This window comes from Toxotes jaculatrix, chromosome 6 (assembly GCF_017976425.1).
Source record: "Toxotes jaculatrix isolate fToxJac2 chromosome 6, fToxJac2.pri, whole genome shotgun sequence".
NCBI classification, from domain to species: domain Eukaryota; kingdom Metazoa; phylum Chordata; class Actinopteri; family Toxotidae; genus Toxotes; species Toxotes jaculatrix.
The window spans coordinates 12,855,301-12,874,435 of NC_054399.1; the positions used below are offsets into that span (position 1 = coordinate 12,855,301).

Here is a 19,135-nt window from a genome sequence, read left to right on the forward strand (position 1 = left end):
TTAATGGCTCTGGGCAGGCTTTTGTATGGCTACTTGCTTTTAAAAATGGGTGATAGTCTCTGCAGAGGTGATGCATAAGCATTGACAGTCTCATCAGATGTCTTATCAGTTGTAGCCAATTAAAGTTAATTCCATGAACTGGGCAAAGGAGAAACTCATATTTAACCTTGCTGAGGAAATTTGTGCACCACTTATATTTTTGTTTATGCATCCATTTATTGCACTGGTCCCTGCTCAGCTTTTCTCCCTGCTGCCTAGAGGGGTGTGAGTAATGAGATATGTGCTGAACAAGACTCTGGGGCTCTGACACACAATATCTCCTTTCTCATCGCCCACCTCACCCCCCCCACCCCCAAATCCACCATCTGCCACTTTTGGCTCATTTACTCACTTTTCACGTTTATCCACACTTGTAATTTTCTTTCTTCCGTTTTGTTACTCACATTGCGCTCCACCTGTGTATATGTAATACATTTATCTTCCCCACTCCTCCATTATACCGTCCTCCCTGGCAGATATTGAAGAGATCTTGTCTACTGATCTGGTGCCAGGTGATGTGATGGTCATCCCCAGCAATGGGACCATCATGCCATGTGACGCTGTGTTGGTCAGCGGCACCTGCATCGTCAATGAAAGCATGCTCACAGGTTAGAGGAGAAATCTGAAAATTTAAGTCTGATCACTTTGTTTTCCTAGTACACCTGCCAGAAGCAAGTTCTAACATCAGTCTACTATCCATCAGGTGAGAGTGTTCCAGTGACAAAGACCAACCTCCCAAACCCAGTGGCAGGGGAGAGGGGGGAGGAGGCTGACAGTGCCTACAACACAGAGGACCATAAGAGACACACGCTCTTCTGTGGCACCAACGTCATCCAGACCCGCTTCTACACAGGCGAACTGGTCAAGGCTGTGGTGGTCCGCACAGGTAAGTGAGTGTCTGGGATCCTTTATGTAATAGTGGTGTAATGTTTGGATGTAGTCTGAATTTGTGGTAAATAGTCTTTGATGCTTTGGATAGAAACTGTGCCGTAACAGTGAGATATTCAAATGAGATTTATATGTTAATGTTTTACTGAAAGGTGCAGCTCACTTTATGGGAACGGCATCTCTGAAGTAATCTTATATTTGTGTGTAGATATGTTTAAGGATGCAACTCTATGTGATGTAAACTGTATTCAGTGAACTTAAACACTGAAATACAGTAGTTTGCTGCAGAGTAACAGTAGTCTAAAAACATGTACTGTACCTTTCAAGTACTGCAGCTTCTCATTACAAGAACAGTGCAGCATTTCAGAGATCCCTTTCATCCCTTTCATTCAGGCAGCTAGTCTAATATATACTCCACTAAATATGTGTTAAATCCACATTTGAGCCTTTCTTAGAAGACGTCTGTCACAGTTTAATCTGTAGACATTACAGTTTGGAGACCAGATTCGCATTCTAAAAGCAGAATCGACTTTCGAAAGACTTGTCTCTTTCTTCACTCAGGTTTTAGTACAGCCAAAGGCCAGCTGGTGCGCTCCATCCTGTATCCCAAACCCACCGACTTCAAGCTGTACCGTGATGCCTACCTCTTCCTGTTGTGTCTGGTGGCTGTGGCAGGAATCGGATTTGTCTACTCCATCATCCTCAGCATCATGAACAAGGTAATGTAATGAGAGTGCACCTGTAAGAAAGCCAAATCAAACATTCTTTGGCTCTGTCTCTCTGTTGGTTTACGGTCATTAAAAAACATACATACATCTTTACCACATACTGTATTTTTATATATCATTGCATCACAGCAGATAATGCAAACACTTCTTAAAACATAATTGATGTTATGAATGTGTTTTTTCAGTAATGCCTTACTTCCCACACACATAGTTGTACACAGTCAGAGCTGGAAGCTGCCCAGTACAAGAATTTAATCTGCTTACCAATGACCAGCTCAGTGTTGCTGCAGCTTAACCTGATTTGAGAGATTTTTGCCCACAAGGGGGCAGAATCACTCCAAAACAAACTCAGAATAACAGAGTCTTCATCATGTTATTATGCTCTTTTTGTTAGCATGTTAGCAAATAACTACACTGCAGATGACTGGAGTCCTCTTTCCTGTCATTTGATAAATCCAACTTTGATACTCAGTGACTGGTGTTTAGGCTCTAGTTTGGTCCTGTAGCTCCTGAGAACATTATCTGGGTCAGATTTTTGGCTTGTTAGGCATTTCCCTCACTTAACCAGTCACTTGTTATATCACAGTGGGCAGGCACAGGTCAGCTTATTTGAGCTTGTGTGCTGAATTTCTATTTGAATCAAAGAAAAACATTTTGGGTTTGTTCAAAATGTGTTAGAACAATGTAAGATTCAATTAGATGATTTTCTTTTTAAATTCAGTGTTGTTCAAAAGGGCATTTGTCTGATGAAATGTCAAAAGCGGCTGTACTTTTGGAGAGTCAGTCACCCTGTGAGGCCAGTGGAAAAGTTACTCCCTTCCCTTGGTACAACATTGTGCAAAAGCTTTCCCACCGACTTTCCAGCTTTCCCACCAGCACACAGCACTGGAGTACACTCCTAGAACTCTGTGTGCTGTGGAACATGAACTATTTGAGAAACTAGTTCGCATTCTAGGCTTTTGACAGGATTAGTACCAGACTTACATGATCAGCCAGTTTGGGTCACTTCTTTGGATTTGTTGTTAAAATGAACAGAGGAGAAACATACGGGAGAGAAACTTAGTTGTTCCACGCTGCTAAGGCCTAAAGTGGGCTTCTGCAGCTCATGTTCGGAAATGCCACGTCTCAGACCAGGATTTTAGCAGCCCCTCCAACAAATGAGTGGGAGTGACTTGATTTATAGCTTGAAGAGGTAATCACAGAAAAGGTTATTATTATTGTCATTCAAAAGTCTCAAAACTTTCTTGTTTTTGTGTTCCCCAGGTGCCAGCTAAGACCATCATCATTGAGTCCCTGGACATCATCACTATCACTGTGCCACCGGCGCTGCCAGCTGCCATGACAGCTGGCATTGTGTACGCCCAGCGACGCCTCAAACACATTGGCATTTTCTGCATCAGCCCACAGAGAATCAATATCTGTGGGCAAATCAATCTGGTCTGCTTTGACAAGGTGAGCTACAGAGGTTGCATGACTGCTGTGTTTTCTCCATCAGATGTTTCAAAACGACTCAATTTTCCACAGGCCAGTAGGAAGTTACACACCTGTAAATAAACAGAATGTACAGAAATACATAACACAGTAATCTGAAGAGTAGTGGGACTTAAACATGCCTCTGCCTCTGGTTTTGTGCTAATGCCAAGCTCATCCATTCAATTCAATTCTTCTTTCTTTCCACTTATAGACTGGAACTCTGACAGAAGATGGATTAGACCTGTGGGGAGTCCAGAGAGTTGAGAATGGCAGGTAAGCTAGTCTGTACTCTTATTTAGCAAACCAGAAGCTGCCACTGTTTCAGTACGTTTCAGGGTCGACAAACATTTGAAATATTTACATCAACATTACATTTACAACATTTACAATCTTCTTGCTGGTTGCTCTTGATGGTTTCATCTGCTGGTTCAGACACTTTCACATTCAACTAAAAATATAATTGCTAACGGACCCCTGATAGACCTTGAAATTGCTAAAATTTCTTTTAGATTTTAAACATCAATGAAATCCACTGGTTTGGAGGCATTTTCATTCTTATAAGGAGGATTTTTTTTCACATCATAAAAAATATTTGTCTGAGTTATTTTTCTTTCCATGTTCTTCTCATGACTGTCCAGTTTCCACCTGTCAGAGGAAAATGCCTACAAGGAGAATCTTGTCAAGTCTCAGTTTGTGGCTTGCATGGCCACCTGCCACTCTCTTACCAAAATAGATGGTCAGCTATCTGGAGACCCACTAGACCTTAAAATGTTTGAGGCTACAGGATGGGTGAGTTGTTTTGTGTCTATTCATAAACTAAAAGTTGGTGAGGGCAGGACAGCGAAAATATGATGAGTCAGACCACCCTTAAAACGATATGTGGGTATCAACAGCCACATGGAATCCATTTTATGTGTAGGCTATCAGTGTGTGCCATATATATATATATATATATATATATATATGTGTGTGTGTGTGTGTGTGTATGTATGTGTATATATATGTATATATATATATATATATGTGTATGTATATATTATGGCAAATATATTTACCCATTCTTAATATCTCTTTGTTATTTCATAAACATTTTCCTGACTCCTGTTTTCTCTAAACCTTTGCTTGCCCAGATCCTGGAAGAGGCCACTGAGGAGGAAACATCCCTCCACAACCGTATTATGCCCACAGTGGTTCGACCCCCAAAGCAGCTGTTGCCCTCAGAGCCTGCCGTATCACAAGAACAGGACATGGTACATACAGAAGCCCAGTGGTGGCTATAATGAACTACCATCAGCATATACAGTAACATTGTTACTCTGAATGATTGTTTGTTTTTACATTATGTTTTCTCAAAAACTCTCTTTTCTTTCTCACATTCTAGGAACTCTATGAGCTCTCGGTAAGAAGTCTGCTTCCTTTTTGAAAATGTAGTAATCAAATTCCTCTTTGTTTCCTTTAGAATGAACAACACAGATCTCTCTTAAAGAACTGTAAAATGAAGCGTGAACAGTGGACTTGTTTAGTTGTTGAAAGTTAAGTTGAAAGTTAAGTTAAAAGTTAGTTGAAAATTAAAATTCTATGTCGGTTTATTCAGTATATGTAAAATATACTGATCTTCTGTAATGAAATGGAGGATCTAATCTGTATAGAACTCCAAGCACTAAGTTACCTCTGACGGTAATTTTGCAGTTACTCATCCATGTCAATTTTGTATGATCCATTTTTTTGATTTGTGTGTGTGTGTGTGTGTGCGCGCGCTCGTGTGCAGTCAGCGTATGAGATAGGTATTGTGCGCCAGTTTCCTTTTTCCTCAGCTCTCCAGCGAATGAGCGTGGTAGCTCGTCTGCTCGGGGAGAAACGCATGGATGCCTACACGAAGGGGGCACCAGAGGTGGTGGCTAGTCTCTGCAAGAAAGAGACAGGTGAGATGTGCACTAACTGCCATGGTGGCGACCTGCATTGGAAAATGTTTTACATTTTATCTTAGCATCAGAGTATAATCAGTATCGCAACTGTAAATTTTGGGAACAAAATGATTGAAAAACACTTGACTGAAAGCCAGTTGTGTTATGTTTTTGGTTCTTTTGTCTTTAGGTTGCCTCTGATCCCTGTCCTGAAAACAAAAGCTGCAGAAGTTTAATGTGTCTTGTTTTCCTGCTGTACCTCTCTGTCTTCATTTATATCCTCACTGTCTCCCTGTCTCTTTGCAGTGCCAGAAAATTTTGCAGAGGTTTTGGAAGGCTACACCAAGCAGGGTTTCAGGGTCATTGCTCTGGCTCACCGTCGACTTGAATCCAAACTCACATGGCACAAAGTCCAGAACATCAACAGGTAAAGTTTTGACCTTGATTTCACCCTTCCAGGGAACTTAATCTGAGGATTGCTGCTCTAGTTTGGCATCCTACTTCACATCAGTGATGTTAAACACTCTTATACCTATATTCCTCTCGTCCATGGAAGACACACTCATTGAGCTCTTTATTAGGAACGCCTGTATGCCTGCTTATTCATGCAAATATCCAAGCAGCCAATCATGTGGCAGTAGTACAATGCATATAATCCTGCGGCTACAGGTCAGGAGCTTCAGTTAGTGTTCACACACAACGTCAGAATGATAAAATGATCTGAATGACCTCAGTAACTTTGACTGTGACATATTTTATGGTGCCAGGTTGGTTTGATTATTTCTGAAAGTGCTTATTTCCTGTTATTTTTATCGACAACCGTCTCTAGAGTTTACAGAACGGTGCAAAAAACATCCAGTGAGGAGCAGTTCTGTCAATGAGAGAGGTCAAAGGTCTGGTTTGAGCTGACAGAAATGCTACAGTAACTCAGATAACCACTGCTTACAACAGAAAAGCATCTCAGAATGCACAACATGTCAAACCTTGAGGCAGATGACCTCTGTCATGACCAGAAATAATGCCAATCAGTCATCATTTCAGGGACACAGCCTATCTGAGTATTGCTGCTGACCATGTGCTTTCCTTTATGGCCACAGTTTCCCCTTATCTTCTTATGGGTACTTCCAGCACGATCATGCACCATATTACAAAGAAAAAGTAAAACTGGTTTCATGACAGTGAGTGTACTTCAGTGGCCTCTCCAGTCACCAGATCTAAATCCCTTTGGGATGTGGTTGAAAAGGGAGACTGGCAGGACTAATGTGCTTTGTCTAATTTCTGACAAATCTGCAGAAATTATGTGATGCAATCATGTCAACATGGAGCAGAATCTCAAAGGAATGTTTCCAGCATCTTGTGGAATCAGTGCCATAAAGAAGTTTGTTTTGATAGCAAAGGGAGGAACTACCCTGTATTAGAATGGTGTTCCATAAAAATAAAGTGCTTGGTGAGTGTAAATAAGAAAACTTGATAAAGGTGTTCCTGTGTTGAACAGTGTGTGCTAAAAATAATGAAACAAATAATGATTTATTTAGCACAATAGTGTGTGAGTCCCCAATACTTTTTGTATTTAAAGTTCTTTGGACTGGACACCTAATCACTAATGTGTACACATCTTTCTTTGAATTAGGGATCACATAGAGACAAACATGGAGTTCCTGGGTCTGATCATCATGCAAAACAAGCTGAAGGCAGAAACCCCAGGGGTGCTGCAGGACCTCCACCAGGCTCACATCCGCACTGTCATGGTTACTGGTGAGAGCATGCACAAGTGTCTGCACATACACGCACATCCACACATGCACACAGACTCAAACTATTACAATATTTCATTGCAGTCACTAATGAGAAAATAAACCTGCACAAACACACGGATTTGTAAACAATAACCGACAATACATATACACACAATCTTCACATTTCTCCCTGTAGCTGGTTAAACCTCTTGAAACAAGTGGCACAGTAAGTTTGGTAATCTCCTGTGTTTTGGCACTCAGTAGATTTAGTCCCTCTGGTATTTACTCAGCTGTACCTGTAATCTCAACTAATAACATTTTCAGACTGCTCAGTGTAACTGGCACAAACTAACCCCAATTTCCACCAGAGGATCTTTTGCTGTTGTTTTCTTTTTCTCTTTAATGCCTTTGCTTTCGCCTTTTCCTCCGTCTTCTGCTGCAAACTAAGGACATTAAAGCTGAAAATAACTTTAGAATTCATGAGTGATTCACAGTCCCCACATACTAGATTGAGACTCAGGCTTTCTATCTCCGACCTGGTTTGTTTTTTTTTTTGCAAACTCATCTTGTCCCATCAGTCCTCAAACCCATTAGATAGAGTGTCCCCTTGTGGTTTTAAAGTGCTCCAGGACAATGGACTTCTATTTTCATTCACCATCAGTCACAGGCAGACACACTCTCCATTTGTGAGATTGGCAGACAAGAGAGGAACGAGCAGATTGTCATAAAACACATAAAGAACATGAAAAATGAATTTGTGAACCAGCCAGACATTGTATCAAGAGTCTCACGGTGTCAGTCTGTGGGTAGTCTTGAGGTTACAGATTTGAGCTTTTTACTGGATAGTTGATGGTGTGACCATTAAAACATAAGAATCTGTGTCATGAAAACTAATCACCGAATTATGGGGATAAATGTTTACTCCATCCACATTCCAGGTGACAATATGCTGACAGCGATTTCAGTGGCCCGAGACTGTGGAATGATCCCTCCCAATGACACAGTCATCATTGCTGATGCCCTCCCTCCCCATGATGGACAGGCCGCTAAGATCACCTGGAGATACGCTGACAAGCCCAGCAAGACACCTCGCCTGGAGGTGAGGCGATGGGGCTAATACTAACACAAATACTTGCACAAACGCAAAACACATATACGGAGAAGGAGCTACAGATGAAAAGGCTTGCACACTCAGACACACACAATAAAAGACTGTGTGCAGGCTTTTGCCATTACCAAAGTAAGAGACAAAATTGAACAAAGTTGTAAGTGGCTTGATAAATAGACTGAAGGATGTCTTGTCTACTAAATACCTATACCAGTGTTTTTTAAGGTGTGCCGTGTCATCAGTGACATGTAGACCAAAGTCCAGACACACTTATTTTTATTGACTGACATCAGTCATGAAGCATTTGTTATGCCAGTAATTTACTGATGACTACACAAAGCATATTAACACTTGGATGTGAGAAGATGCCAAAATAGGCCTTGACTAAAATATGCAAACAGTTTCAGTATGAATTCAGATACTTTTCTCAGTGTATATGAAAGAGAACAACTAAATTAGTTTACATAATGCAATCCAATACAACAGCTGAAACCTTTGAGACGTATGAAGTTTTTTTTGTTGATGACAGTTTTAGATGTTTGTGCAACTCAATAGAAATTATTTAGGCTAATCATATTGATATATTATTCTACTTTCTTGACAGGAAGTGAACATCAGCCTGGAGGATGTGTGCCACGTAGACGAGCCCAAAACACAAGAGCTGTACCACTTTGCTATGAATGGAAAATCATTTGCTGTTATCTCCGAGCATTTCCCTGACATGCTTCAAAAGGTATGAGGTTAAATGTGGATGGACATCACTCTGACCTTTTCTGTAACTGGAGTAGAAACTATCCTACTGTTCTTTGGGGGACAGTTATCTCTGCGATACCTAATGTTTCTGCTGTAATGATCATGTGTGTCTGCCTTGTAGCTGGTTCTGCATGGGACAGTGTTTGCCAGAATGGCCCCAGACCAGAAAACCCAGCTTATTGAGGCGTTACAGGGCGTGGAGTGAGTATTTTGTCAAACACATGATGATGGCGCTGTGAAAAAGTACTTTGACAAGTCATCTAAAGCTTATTGAACTATTACATTCACAATACATGCTGCTTTCTGCTGAGAGACTGTTAGATTATCATCAACAGTAGAATCAGCCTTCAGTCAAAACTGTAGGAAAAGAAATGTATAGACTTCCATGGATTTTTAAAGGAAAAAAGCGGTAACATTGAACATAGAGTCACTGTTCTTTATCATTTGCTCACAGCTACTTTGTGGGGATGTGCGGAGATGGAGCAAATGATTGTGGGGTATGTACAGCCACTTTACAGATGAATGTTTGTGTTGCAGTAACAGGTTGGAAATGGACATAAATTGACTGTAGTCTGTACATAATCTATCTTTTTCTCTTTTCTCACCCAGGCTCTGAAGAGGGCCCATGGTGGCATCTCTCTCTCAGAGCTTGAAGCCTCTGTAGCCTCCCCCTTCACCTCCAGGACCCCCAACATCTCCTGTGTTCCCAGCCTCATCAGGTTTTTCTTTCCCTCTTTTTATTTGCATGCTACATAATAACTAAATAATAGAGAAAATGACGAAAACGATAATTTATCATCTCAGAATCAGGGCAGATGATGTTATTTCTTGCAATTTTGTAGGTTTAGTAATGAAGCATAGATTATGGATATAGTGACTGTAAAATGCTCGTGTTTCAGAATTTATGTTCCTTAATTTGGAACAGTTTTAAAGTTTTTTGTTTTGAAATAGATCAAAATTGAAATTTTTGACTTGTGTGGCTGTGTGTTGGACAGAGGGATGACTCTGGTTGCTTGCTTTTACAGGGAGGGCCGTGCTGCCCTCATCACCTCCTTCTGTGTGTTCAAGTTCATGGCCCTCTACAGCATCATCCAGTATATCAGTGTCACTCTTCTCTACTCTGTATGTACTGCTGCCTCCACAATCAACCAATCGATAATAGCTGTGGAATTAATAAGAAGTAAAGGGAGTATCTGATCTGTGTTGTCGGCCATGTTTGTTTCTTAGATCCTCAGTAACCTTGGAGACTTCCAGTTCCTCTTCATCGATATTGCCATCATCCTCCTTATTGTCTTTACCAGTAAGTAGAAGAGGAGTACCGGTAACAATGATAAGGCACTGTTTATGATACTATGGTTACGTCTTGCACATTTATTTTTCTTAACCTATATCTTTACTTCCTTTCCTCTTTCCTTTTCAGTGAGTCTGAACCCAGCGTGGAAAGAGCTTGTGTCACGTCGGCCACCGTCAGGTCTGATCTCAGGGCCTTTGTTGTTCTCTGTGCTGACCCAGATCCTCATCTGCTTGGGCTTCCAGACCATTACATTCCTTTGGGTCCAGCAGCAGCCCTGGTACACAACCTGGACACCACTTACAGAGTATGTAACTGCTGCCATTACTAATGTACAGCAGCCTAACAAAAATTGTTTACCTTTCTTTTAAGTTTACTTGCTTGTACACTATATCTGTATGATTTTTTTTTTCATTCAAAGACAACTCCTGTATTTTGACTAATAATATTCTTCTTGAATCACACTCTGTCCTCAACCAGTGTCTGCAACCTGTCATCGCACATTAACGTGTCCGACCACAACGACACAGAAGTGGATGACCACAACATCCAAAACTACGAGAACACCAGCCTCTTCTATGTCTCCTCCTTCCAGTATCTCATTGTTGCCATCGTTTTCTCAAAGGGCAAACCTTTCAGGCAGCCTAGCTACAAGAATTGTGAGAAACTTTATTCTTAACACAAATAAATCTGTCCTAAAATAGTTACAAAGTTACTTTTCTATATTGTAGACTTGTGTGTTTTTATGCTTGTTTATGTTTTTATGCTTGTTTATGCTCTCCCTAGGGCCTTTTGTGGTGTCTACCTTGAGTTTGTATTTTTTCCTCCTGTTCATCATGTTCCACCCCATCGAAACCATTGACGAGTTTCTAGAGGTAAGAAGACATGAAACACAAGAAATATACTTTTACTCAGCTCTGGTGCAGACTGTAGCTTGTTTTATCATGCCCAGCTATATACTCTCTTAATATTTTGATATAATCCTTCTTTAGTTTCATTAAGATGCTCCTTACTGAAGTGTTGCGGACACGTAAAGCCTTAAACGAGGCTGTCATGGTAACAATTATTTGGTGAGTTTTTAATTTCACCACAGCAGCAGCCAACATTGGAGTCTCTCTCTCTCTCTCTCTCTCTCTCTCTCTCTCTCTCTCTCTCTCTCTCTCTCTCTCTCTCTCTTTCCCTCCCTCTCTCCCTCTCTCTCTCTCTCTTTCTGCACAGATTGTTTGCGTCCCGTTTGAATGGAGGATAAAACTCTTCCTCATCATCTTAGTCAATGCTGTTGTGTCTGTTGTGGTGGAGGTAAGACGTACACATACACACATGGTAACGGTAGATGTTTTTCTCATGTTCAGTTTTTATTTTTTCATGCAGTGTGCTCATCTTTGTCTCACTTAGCTGGACAGCAGGACTGTCCATGTGTTGTGAGGAGAAATGTTCTAAAGTGAAAATCTTATTTTAACACTTAAATTTAAATTTTATTTTATTAAATTATTATTTTAAACTGTTTTTGTTTAAATGTATGCATTTGTGAAGCTTTTAAAAATCCTCAAAGCAGCAGACATTTGTCTTGTCTAATTTTTGGATAGATGAATGCTCCTTTAACTTATTTCTGTGCAACTGCATGATAGTCTATGCTGGCCTGCCATACTCAGTGGAGCAGTATCACTATGCCTCTGCCTTCCTTTTAGACAGCTGCCCTTGCATACACACACTGCTTAGCAGACACTCTAGGTGGTGCTATTTCTTAAACTACCAGTGCAAATTCCTTTCACCTTTTTTAAGTGAATTAAAAAAAAAATAACCAAAATGATTTTCCACATAATCAGACATTTCAAGTTTTCAGTATTTTGAGACAGTAGTATCCATGCACTCTTCTTATTGATTTTGTTTAATTTAATTTTAACCTCACATGCAATTAACATACAACTTAATGGAGGAAAAGAAATTGCCACACGTGATTACTTAAAGCTTCAATACATTGTGGCTTTGCAAAAACAATTCAAGACCTCCTTGCTAAAAGAAAAACAACAGCAGGAGCTATGTGAATAGCTCAAATTAGCCTGTGATCAAATTAGCCTCTCTGTAATTCTTTCCCCTGCCCACTGCGCTATTCCATAGACCTTCATCCTTGACATCGTCTTATGGAAGCTTGTGTTCAGCCGAGACAAGCAGGGCAGCTTTGGCATCACTCCTGCCGCCCCGACACCACAGGTTGGGAAAATCTGACACCTTCTTCTCTAGCTCTTTCATTTTCCTCTTGTGTGGTGTTCCCTCTTTCTGTCCCCACTTCTTTCTTTAATGTTACAGAGCACACCTTTCTATTGTAACCTCTAACCAAGACATGCATGTGCGAGACTTAAGTCTCATTCTGATCTGTCCTCTCCCTCTTGTGTCCCCCTGATGGACACTCTGTTCAGGGCTTGATAACAGTTACAGTTGTACTCCAGAGCTTTGTTAAGATAAGCTTCATAACTGCTTGTAAGGACAAATAGCTTCATAACATTCTTGCTGAAGCTCTTGTTAAAGTATTTACATTGAGGTAAATAGGTCTATGGCTGGAAAGTCGTCGGTTTATTTGAGGCTTGAAGGTCAAGTGAAAGAGTAAAGCTCTCACCTCATTGAAGAAACTACCACATTTTAACAGGGTGGTAAAAACGAGGCATGCGTTGCTGAAGAGAGCCTGTATGCACCATTAAATTTCAATGCAAAATTCAAGACTTAAGTAAAATTAAACTTGTCCCTCAGAATGAGGATTATAAAGAAAGCAGTCTGAGCTACATGAGTCATAGTCAAAAGTTTAGGAAGCAGCAGAAAAAAATCTCCAGCCAGTCTTGGCGTGATGTTGTTTAAAACAACTTCAGCCTTTTATTTGTGAAATAAACTTGGTGACTACAATGGTTACTGAATTTGTGCAGTGTACAGACTTTGTGTCTATATGTATTTCTATACTATCATTTTTAACAGAGTGATATGTTGCCGCACAAATGTGTGCCATGCACTTTATCAATCCAAAATAAAATTAACTACATTTTTGTTTATTTGGACAAACTGTTTCAAAGCCTTGGCCGATTATTTATCTTTTTACTAGACGTGTGATTGCTTCCAACCTGTTGTCCTCACCGTCTGCTGCGCCTCCACTTCAAGCCTACTGCTCTACTAAACTCTACTTGCTGCACTTATCCCTTAGCTTCCTTGTTAGCAAACTCAGTCAGTCAACACTGTCAGTGGTTCCCATCCATTACTTTATGTTTAAAACTGAAGCAGGACATTTGTAAATGTCTGTTCCAATATAAGGTTAATGAGGAATTTTTACTTCTTTATTCGTTTTTTTTTTGTTTTTTTACTCTGCTGTGAAATCCCTTGTTTGTTTGACCTTTAACTCCATGAGCTTGTTTTTAAGGAGAAGGCTCATTCTTTAAGCTGTCTACTGCCAACTCCTTCAAACTATTATCATGCTGAATTTTCTTTTGAATGACTTGCATGCATGCACACTTGCTGCAGTGTACCAGTGTAAAGAAATTTGCCTGCGTAAATGGCTCCTCCAGTTTTATATTTTGCATGCAACAGTTATAGAGTAGCATGCACATGTCGGATTTGTCATTAAAATGTTTTAGAAAACCTGAAAAAAGTATGACACCAGTTGATGAAAGCTGTCATCCCTTCCTTTCCTCTTTTCTCTGGTGTTTTTATTTTTATTTTTTTATTTATTTATTTATTTGGGGCTATGGTATTTTCAGGGCGGCATTGACCTGCGGGCGTACAAGTGTCTGTCCCGGCTTTGCTGCCCACGCAAGGCACCCAAGGCCCGCTACATGCATCTGGCCCAGGAGCTCAGTGTGGACCCCGACTGGCCTCCAAAGCCAACCACCACTACTGAAGCCAAACCCCGCCCAGAAAACGGCTCCACCTATCAAATCATGATCAGCTCCTAGCACCCCCACAGCTTCTCCCAGTATTCAGTTTACCCATTCATATAGGAGACATGCATATAACGTGTGCTTAGTGAATACACATTCAACCTCTTCAAATTAAACTATCACAGGATAACTGCTTTTCGTCACTGTTCAGAGACTCGCATCTAAAACTATAGTTCCAGACACATTACTGCAAAAACCATAGGATTACACATAAGTAGCAAATAAAGTTAGGTGTCAGTACTCTTGCTCTCTCTAGCTTGCCCACTTGCATGCTCTCAGGTCTCCCTTGCTTCTCTTATACGTGACTTAAACATCCATGGCATCAAATTTAATTCCCATCTCTTATTGCAGTGTCTGATCACGAAAGCAGATCAGGTTGGGAGGAACGTTGATAAACCAGGTCAGATTAGCTCATTGACTTCTTAAGATTGGATGATCGGATATTAAACCAGGTTTAATATTTCCTCTCTTTGTCTTTCAATCTGAGTTTTAGGAAGAGGGCTAAACAAAGAGGTTTCACTTGAAAATGGAGAGATTCTTTTATTAAGTGTAAGTGGAAAGGCTAATGGAGTTGAATATGGACAGAGTAATAGATAAATACCTGTAGCGGGCTGCAAGGACCAACTCTGTATGATCTGTTCACACAAAAGCAGTAGCAAAGACGTCCACTCTTTGCTCGTATTTCTGAGCAACCATCGCCTCACTTTTAGGATGTTCACACAGTTAGTAACGTGTTTCACAGGTCTAATCTGTTGTGGGCAGTGTAGTCTCTGACTGCCACTATATAAGTGGTCTTCTAATGTACATATATATAGTCATTTACATGAGCTAGCATGACCACCTGGCAAGTGCTCAATAGAGAGCACAGAGTGATAACCAAAAATATTTTTAAAACTTGACATGGACCTGGTTGAATACTGGTTTCAAATTACTCATTTGAGACCAGTATTTAAATACTCTTTCAAACACACTGTGAGTTGTGGAAAACTGGGAATGATGCATGGCTATAGTCTGTCTTGTTAAATTGCACACCCTGGGCAGAAGTACATGTTCACATTTAACAGTAAACACAAAAATATACATATTGAATTTGCTGATAATGCTGGTCGGGGAAAGTATATAGAATGAAATGGGGAATGTCCAGATTTCGTAAGATTTGGAAACTGCACAATAAGTCTGAAAATGTTAACATTTTTTCACAGCTGACAAATCATCCCCGGCAAACTTTAATTTAAATTCATGAAAACATGGAAAATGTCTTGTTTATATGATAAGTGGGCAAGGCAGGCTTAGAGAAAGTGGGCTTTTAAGATTGCAGTACATTACACATCACAGATAGATGACTTAACAGTACAAAATGATGAACCTCCAAATAACCTGACACCAAACTGTTCATAGACATTCAGAACATTATGACTTATGGAAAGTAGAAGACAGGCAGACTTGGACAAAACAGATGTTCTCAACCACAGGCTGGGACCTGTGGCAGGCTCTCCATCATGTTTGACAGAGAATAACCTTTTGGGTTTTTAACAAAGATATTATGTAGAAAAATTAAAAAGTGAAAAAAAAAAAGAAAGACCATAACAAGAAGAAAAAGACTAACTTTGTTTCAGCTTTTTACCCATGCTAGCACAGTGAATCCATTGGGCTGTTGGTCCAGACTGAAATATATCCACTACTATTGGGATTCATTTCCATGAACTATAGTGCACACATTTTTTTTTTTTTTTTAATGTCATCAAGAAGTCAAAAGCACTTCGCTTCATAACAGGATAGATAATGACTGAATTCTCATCGGTCTTTACATTTGCTTTACATACTAAATGTTTTTCATTGATCATAAGAAGTTGTTTTCTGGTGTGTGATGAGCTTTGTCTTGTTCTGAAGACTTGAAAGACTAGATGGTTGCAAAGCTAGAAATATTGCTACAAATATACTGCGTTACTGTAGAATTCAGAAACATTTATGTTAACATGACTGTATTTAAGAAAAAAAGAAAAAAAAAATCCGCCAAAGAAGCAGCATGAATCTGACTGTGATCGTGGACAGTTAATTACATGCATGAGACCATGTGAATCAAAGCATTCTACATCTGCAAACTCGCGTCAGATCGGCTACAAAAAGCCAGTAGTTTCTTTTTTTTTTAATTATTTAAACAAAAATTCTTCCTATGGAAGACTGATTAAACGTGTTATAGTAAATTAAGGCATTGTGCAACCCATCTTCTCGCTGCTCTTGACCTAATCAAAAGATCCACACAACAGCACATCTTTCATAAGATGGATGCAGATTACCGTGTACACTTGTATTCATGTATTACACATAGGCTACCTGCATAGAGAGTTAAGGGCTATATTTTATGTTCACAGCTGTTTCTTTGACATTTGAAGTGATGCTCCCCGAAATCTGCTGTAGACATTGAAAGTGGCTGTAAAGTTTGTAGTTTCCTTCTTAATATAACCTTACCGTGGAAAGTTGGTAATGACAAGCAGTTTACACTTGGTGAGTGGATTGAGGATGTTTTTGTTTTTTTTTTTCGTATTTTGATACTTTTTTCAGCCATGAAAATTGGCTCCATTTGGCAATCATTATAACTGATTTGATGATCACATCCACTGTAAGGAGAAAACTGCAAACAGAGATAGTGTTTGTCAAAATACAGATTTTAAGGTAGAGAATCACTTTGAAGCAAAGACACCATCACATGCAGCTGGTTCCCAATGTCAGTATAACTAATAGCAGCCTGTCTTTCATGAATTATATGGTTTCATATTAGTGATGCCACAGTGTCTGTTCCAAAGTATTTTCAGACTGCTCGTCAGATGTTATGAGACACCATGTCTGAATAATGACAAAGTAAATGTAATGTTACTCCTTATCCATGAAAACATGAAGCAAATTATTTCTCAGAAATCAGGTAAAAGCGCTGTATTATCTGATATTTGTATGACACACAACATTGTCATTAATAATTCATCATTAATAATCAACAGACAGGCTATCTGTTGATTATTAATGATTTATCAATATAAAAACACAATCACAACAGGTTTTCTTAATACCAGTAATAACAAGAGTCTAAAATTGCTCAGTTGCTAAAAGCCATTGTCTATTGAGATGCTTGTAATAATATTCCAGATACATATGAATCTTGTGATCCATAGTATTTTTATGACAAGCTTATGACATGTGACTATAGTTTTCATGTATACATAGTTTATTTGATGAGGAAACTTGTAGTATTTTGTTAAAGTATTCTGTGGGCAAATTGTTAGTGTGAGAAGAAGGATTTACAGTAGATGAAACTGGTAAGCAATGCATAACATGGCTCAAATGGAAATTGTTGTGCCAACTTGCAGAAGATTTCTGATATTTTGTCAAAACTGTTGGATTTAAACAATGTTGCTGATGCCCAAACACTGGCCACATGGATTTCTATGCTTCTGAATATTTAGTGGTATTTTCTTTTTTCTTTGCTTTCAGGGTATACTTTTTTCCTCTACATACCTACTGAGGCTAAAATTGAATGTTGTGTAAAGAACAAAGTGTAATGCAATGCAATACTCTGGTTATTGATTCTATTTCCAAAGACTTTTCATCACATCTGCATTGGTTATTTGAAAAAAGGAAAAAAAAGAAAAAAAAAAAAAGAAAGTTTTGCTTTAGCCTGTTACCAGTTCTGTCAAATCTGATGTTACTCAGCAGAAGTGGACTTTAAACAGCGATAATAATATTAGAAGTTGGATTCTATCTGTATATATGAGATGTACATTTCTAGTGTGTGCATAAAAGTCAAAAGATTTAGTTATAAAAATATATGGTTTTTGGATTATCAAAGGGCTGGTGTGTCTTTTTCTGCTATTTTGGTACTGTGTTAAAATCAGTTGTCAACTTTTGATTTGTACTGTCTATTACTGGATTTGTTTGTACTTTCACTTTAGTTGTGGAGTTGCATTAGCTTGGATTATGCTTATTTGGGCATGAATCCTGGGCATTTATTTCACACTTTGAATCAGTTATTGTTAAGTATGATTGGGGCACTTGGATCAGTATTTGTTCTGTCTTGGGTAAACATAATGCAACAAACTTCTACTTCTAGAGTTTGAATGAAGTTGAACTTCAGTCAACCTGAATGGAAAAATGTGTCTGCGGGTTCCTATAGTAGATCTACTTCTCAGCTTTTCTTTTCTTTCTTTGTTTTTTTTCTATCTTCTTTTCTTTTTCAATACTTTGTATAAAACCAAGGATCTGACACAAAAAGGGAATTCAACCTATATAGTATATTTAGCACCTCATCTCGGCAAATTCAGAATTTGAGAATTCAACATCTGACAATCTTTTCTTTTGATCATCCAATGTACATATTTTACTTTTTTGTGTCTAGAACTTTTTAAAAATCTTTTGCATCTGTGTAAAATTAATATGTAATTGGCAAAAAGAATGTGCATTGCTGCTCAATATTAGCAGTCTGTTGTATAAGTGATTATATTGCTGCTAGAGGCAAAATGATTCGGTCTCAGCTCTGTCATTATCGTGCACCTTGATACAGAAGATTCATCAATTTAATGATGTGCAAAGTATAAATACTTTTCCTTCTACGCTACAGTTTTGCCTTTTATTCTGACACAGCTATGTCAAAGCAATTGTTTTTTTTATGCTGAAACCTCTATGCTCTTATACAGGTACAACATATACCGACTGTTGACAGTTAGCATTGGCCTCTTATTCATGTCATGCATTTTAAAAAACCATCAAATGGCATTTAGAGTCAGCCACTGAGTGTATGAGGCCTCACGTGGATGTTGTTTCCTCAGGGAAATGTCTATTTGTAATGAATAGAGAAAATAAAAAAAGTTGATACCCAAACAGAACGAAAATATATTGTTGGCAAAATGTCTTATTACAGTCCATCTATATGTCAGCTCTTTCAGTAAAGTTTATTTGGTGTTTATTTTTATTTACAGCTCCCACACCTCAGCAAGAGGCTCACCTGAGGTATATGTATTTTTGTTATTGGCAGAGATGTACATTTTTTTGAAAATTTTTGTACTTTATAATTTATTTTTTATTTATTTTCATTTCCTTTTCCCTGAGGATTGTATTTCAGATTGATCTTGATTTCTTTCTTTTCAATAAATGTTCCGAAAACAATCTACTGCGAGTCTGCAAGTAATTTTTCTCCCTCGTCATCCTACATTATGCTGCAGAATCTACAGAAAAGGATATCTACCAGCTTAACGAATCAGCAGATATTACCTGAATGTAAACAACTGAGCAGCACATAATGGATTGTGT

At 39.0% G+C, this 19,135-nt stretch overlaps 1 protein-coding gene across 2 annotated transcripts in view; it reads left to right on the forward strand.

Annotated features, from left to right (window-relative positions):
* atp13a3 (ATPase 13A3) overlaps positions 1–17,547 on the forward strand; it is a 35,759-nt gene extending 18,212 nt beyond the window's left edge. Inside the window, exons 11-34 of one of the 2 annotated variants that reach the window (XM_041039690.1) lie at positions 516–647; positions 743–925; positions 1,489–1,646; positions 2,919–3,107; positions 3,340–3,401; positions 3,767–3,917; positions 4,259–4,378; positions 4,510–4,527; positions 4,897–5,050; positions 5,339–5,459; positions 6,663–6,787; positions 7,707–7,867; positions 8,481–8,609; positions 8,751–8,830; positions 9,084–9,126; positions 9,239–9,348; positions 9,655–9,751; positions 9,857–9,929; positions 10,050–10,227; positions 10,401–10,579; positions 10,707–10,795; positions 11,139–11,219; positions 12,039–12,131; positions 13,658–17,547. In XM_041039690.1, coding sequence (XP_040895624.1) covers positions 516–647; positions 743–925; positions 1,489–1,646; positions 2,919–3,107; positions 3,340–3,401; positions 3,767–3,917; positions 4,259–4,378; positions 4,510–4,527; positions 4,897–5,050; positions 5,339–5,459; positions 6,663–6,787; positions 7,707–7,867; positions 8,481–8,609; positions 8,751–8,830; positions 9,084–9,126; positions 9,239–9,348; positions 9,655–9,751; positions 9,857–9,929; positions 10,050–10,227; positions 10,401–10,579; positions 10,707–10,795; positions 11,139–11,219; positions 12,039–12,131; positions 13,658–13,852 — 2,921 coding nt within the window. In that variant the 3' untranslated portion in view covers positions 13,853–17,547. The remainder of the gene's footprint in view (positions 1–515; positions 648–742; positions 926–1,488; positions 1,647–2,918; positions 3,108–3,339; positions 3,402–3,766; positions 3,918–4,258; positions 4,379–4,509; positions 4,528–4,896; positions 5,051–5,338; positions 5,460–6,662; positions 6,788–7,706; positions 7,868–8,480; positions 8,610–8,750; positions 8,831–9,083; positions 9,127–9,238; positions 9,349–9,654; positions 9,752–9,856; positions 9,930–10,049; positions 10,228–10,400; positions 10,580–10,706; positions 10,796–11,138; positions 11,220–12,038; positions 12,132–13,657) is intronic. The other variant, XM_041039691.1, reaches the window with a different exon arrangement.
* The last annotated feature ends 1,588 nt before the right edge of the window (positions 17,548–19,135 follow it).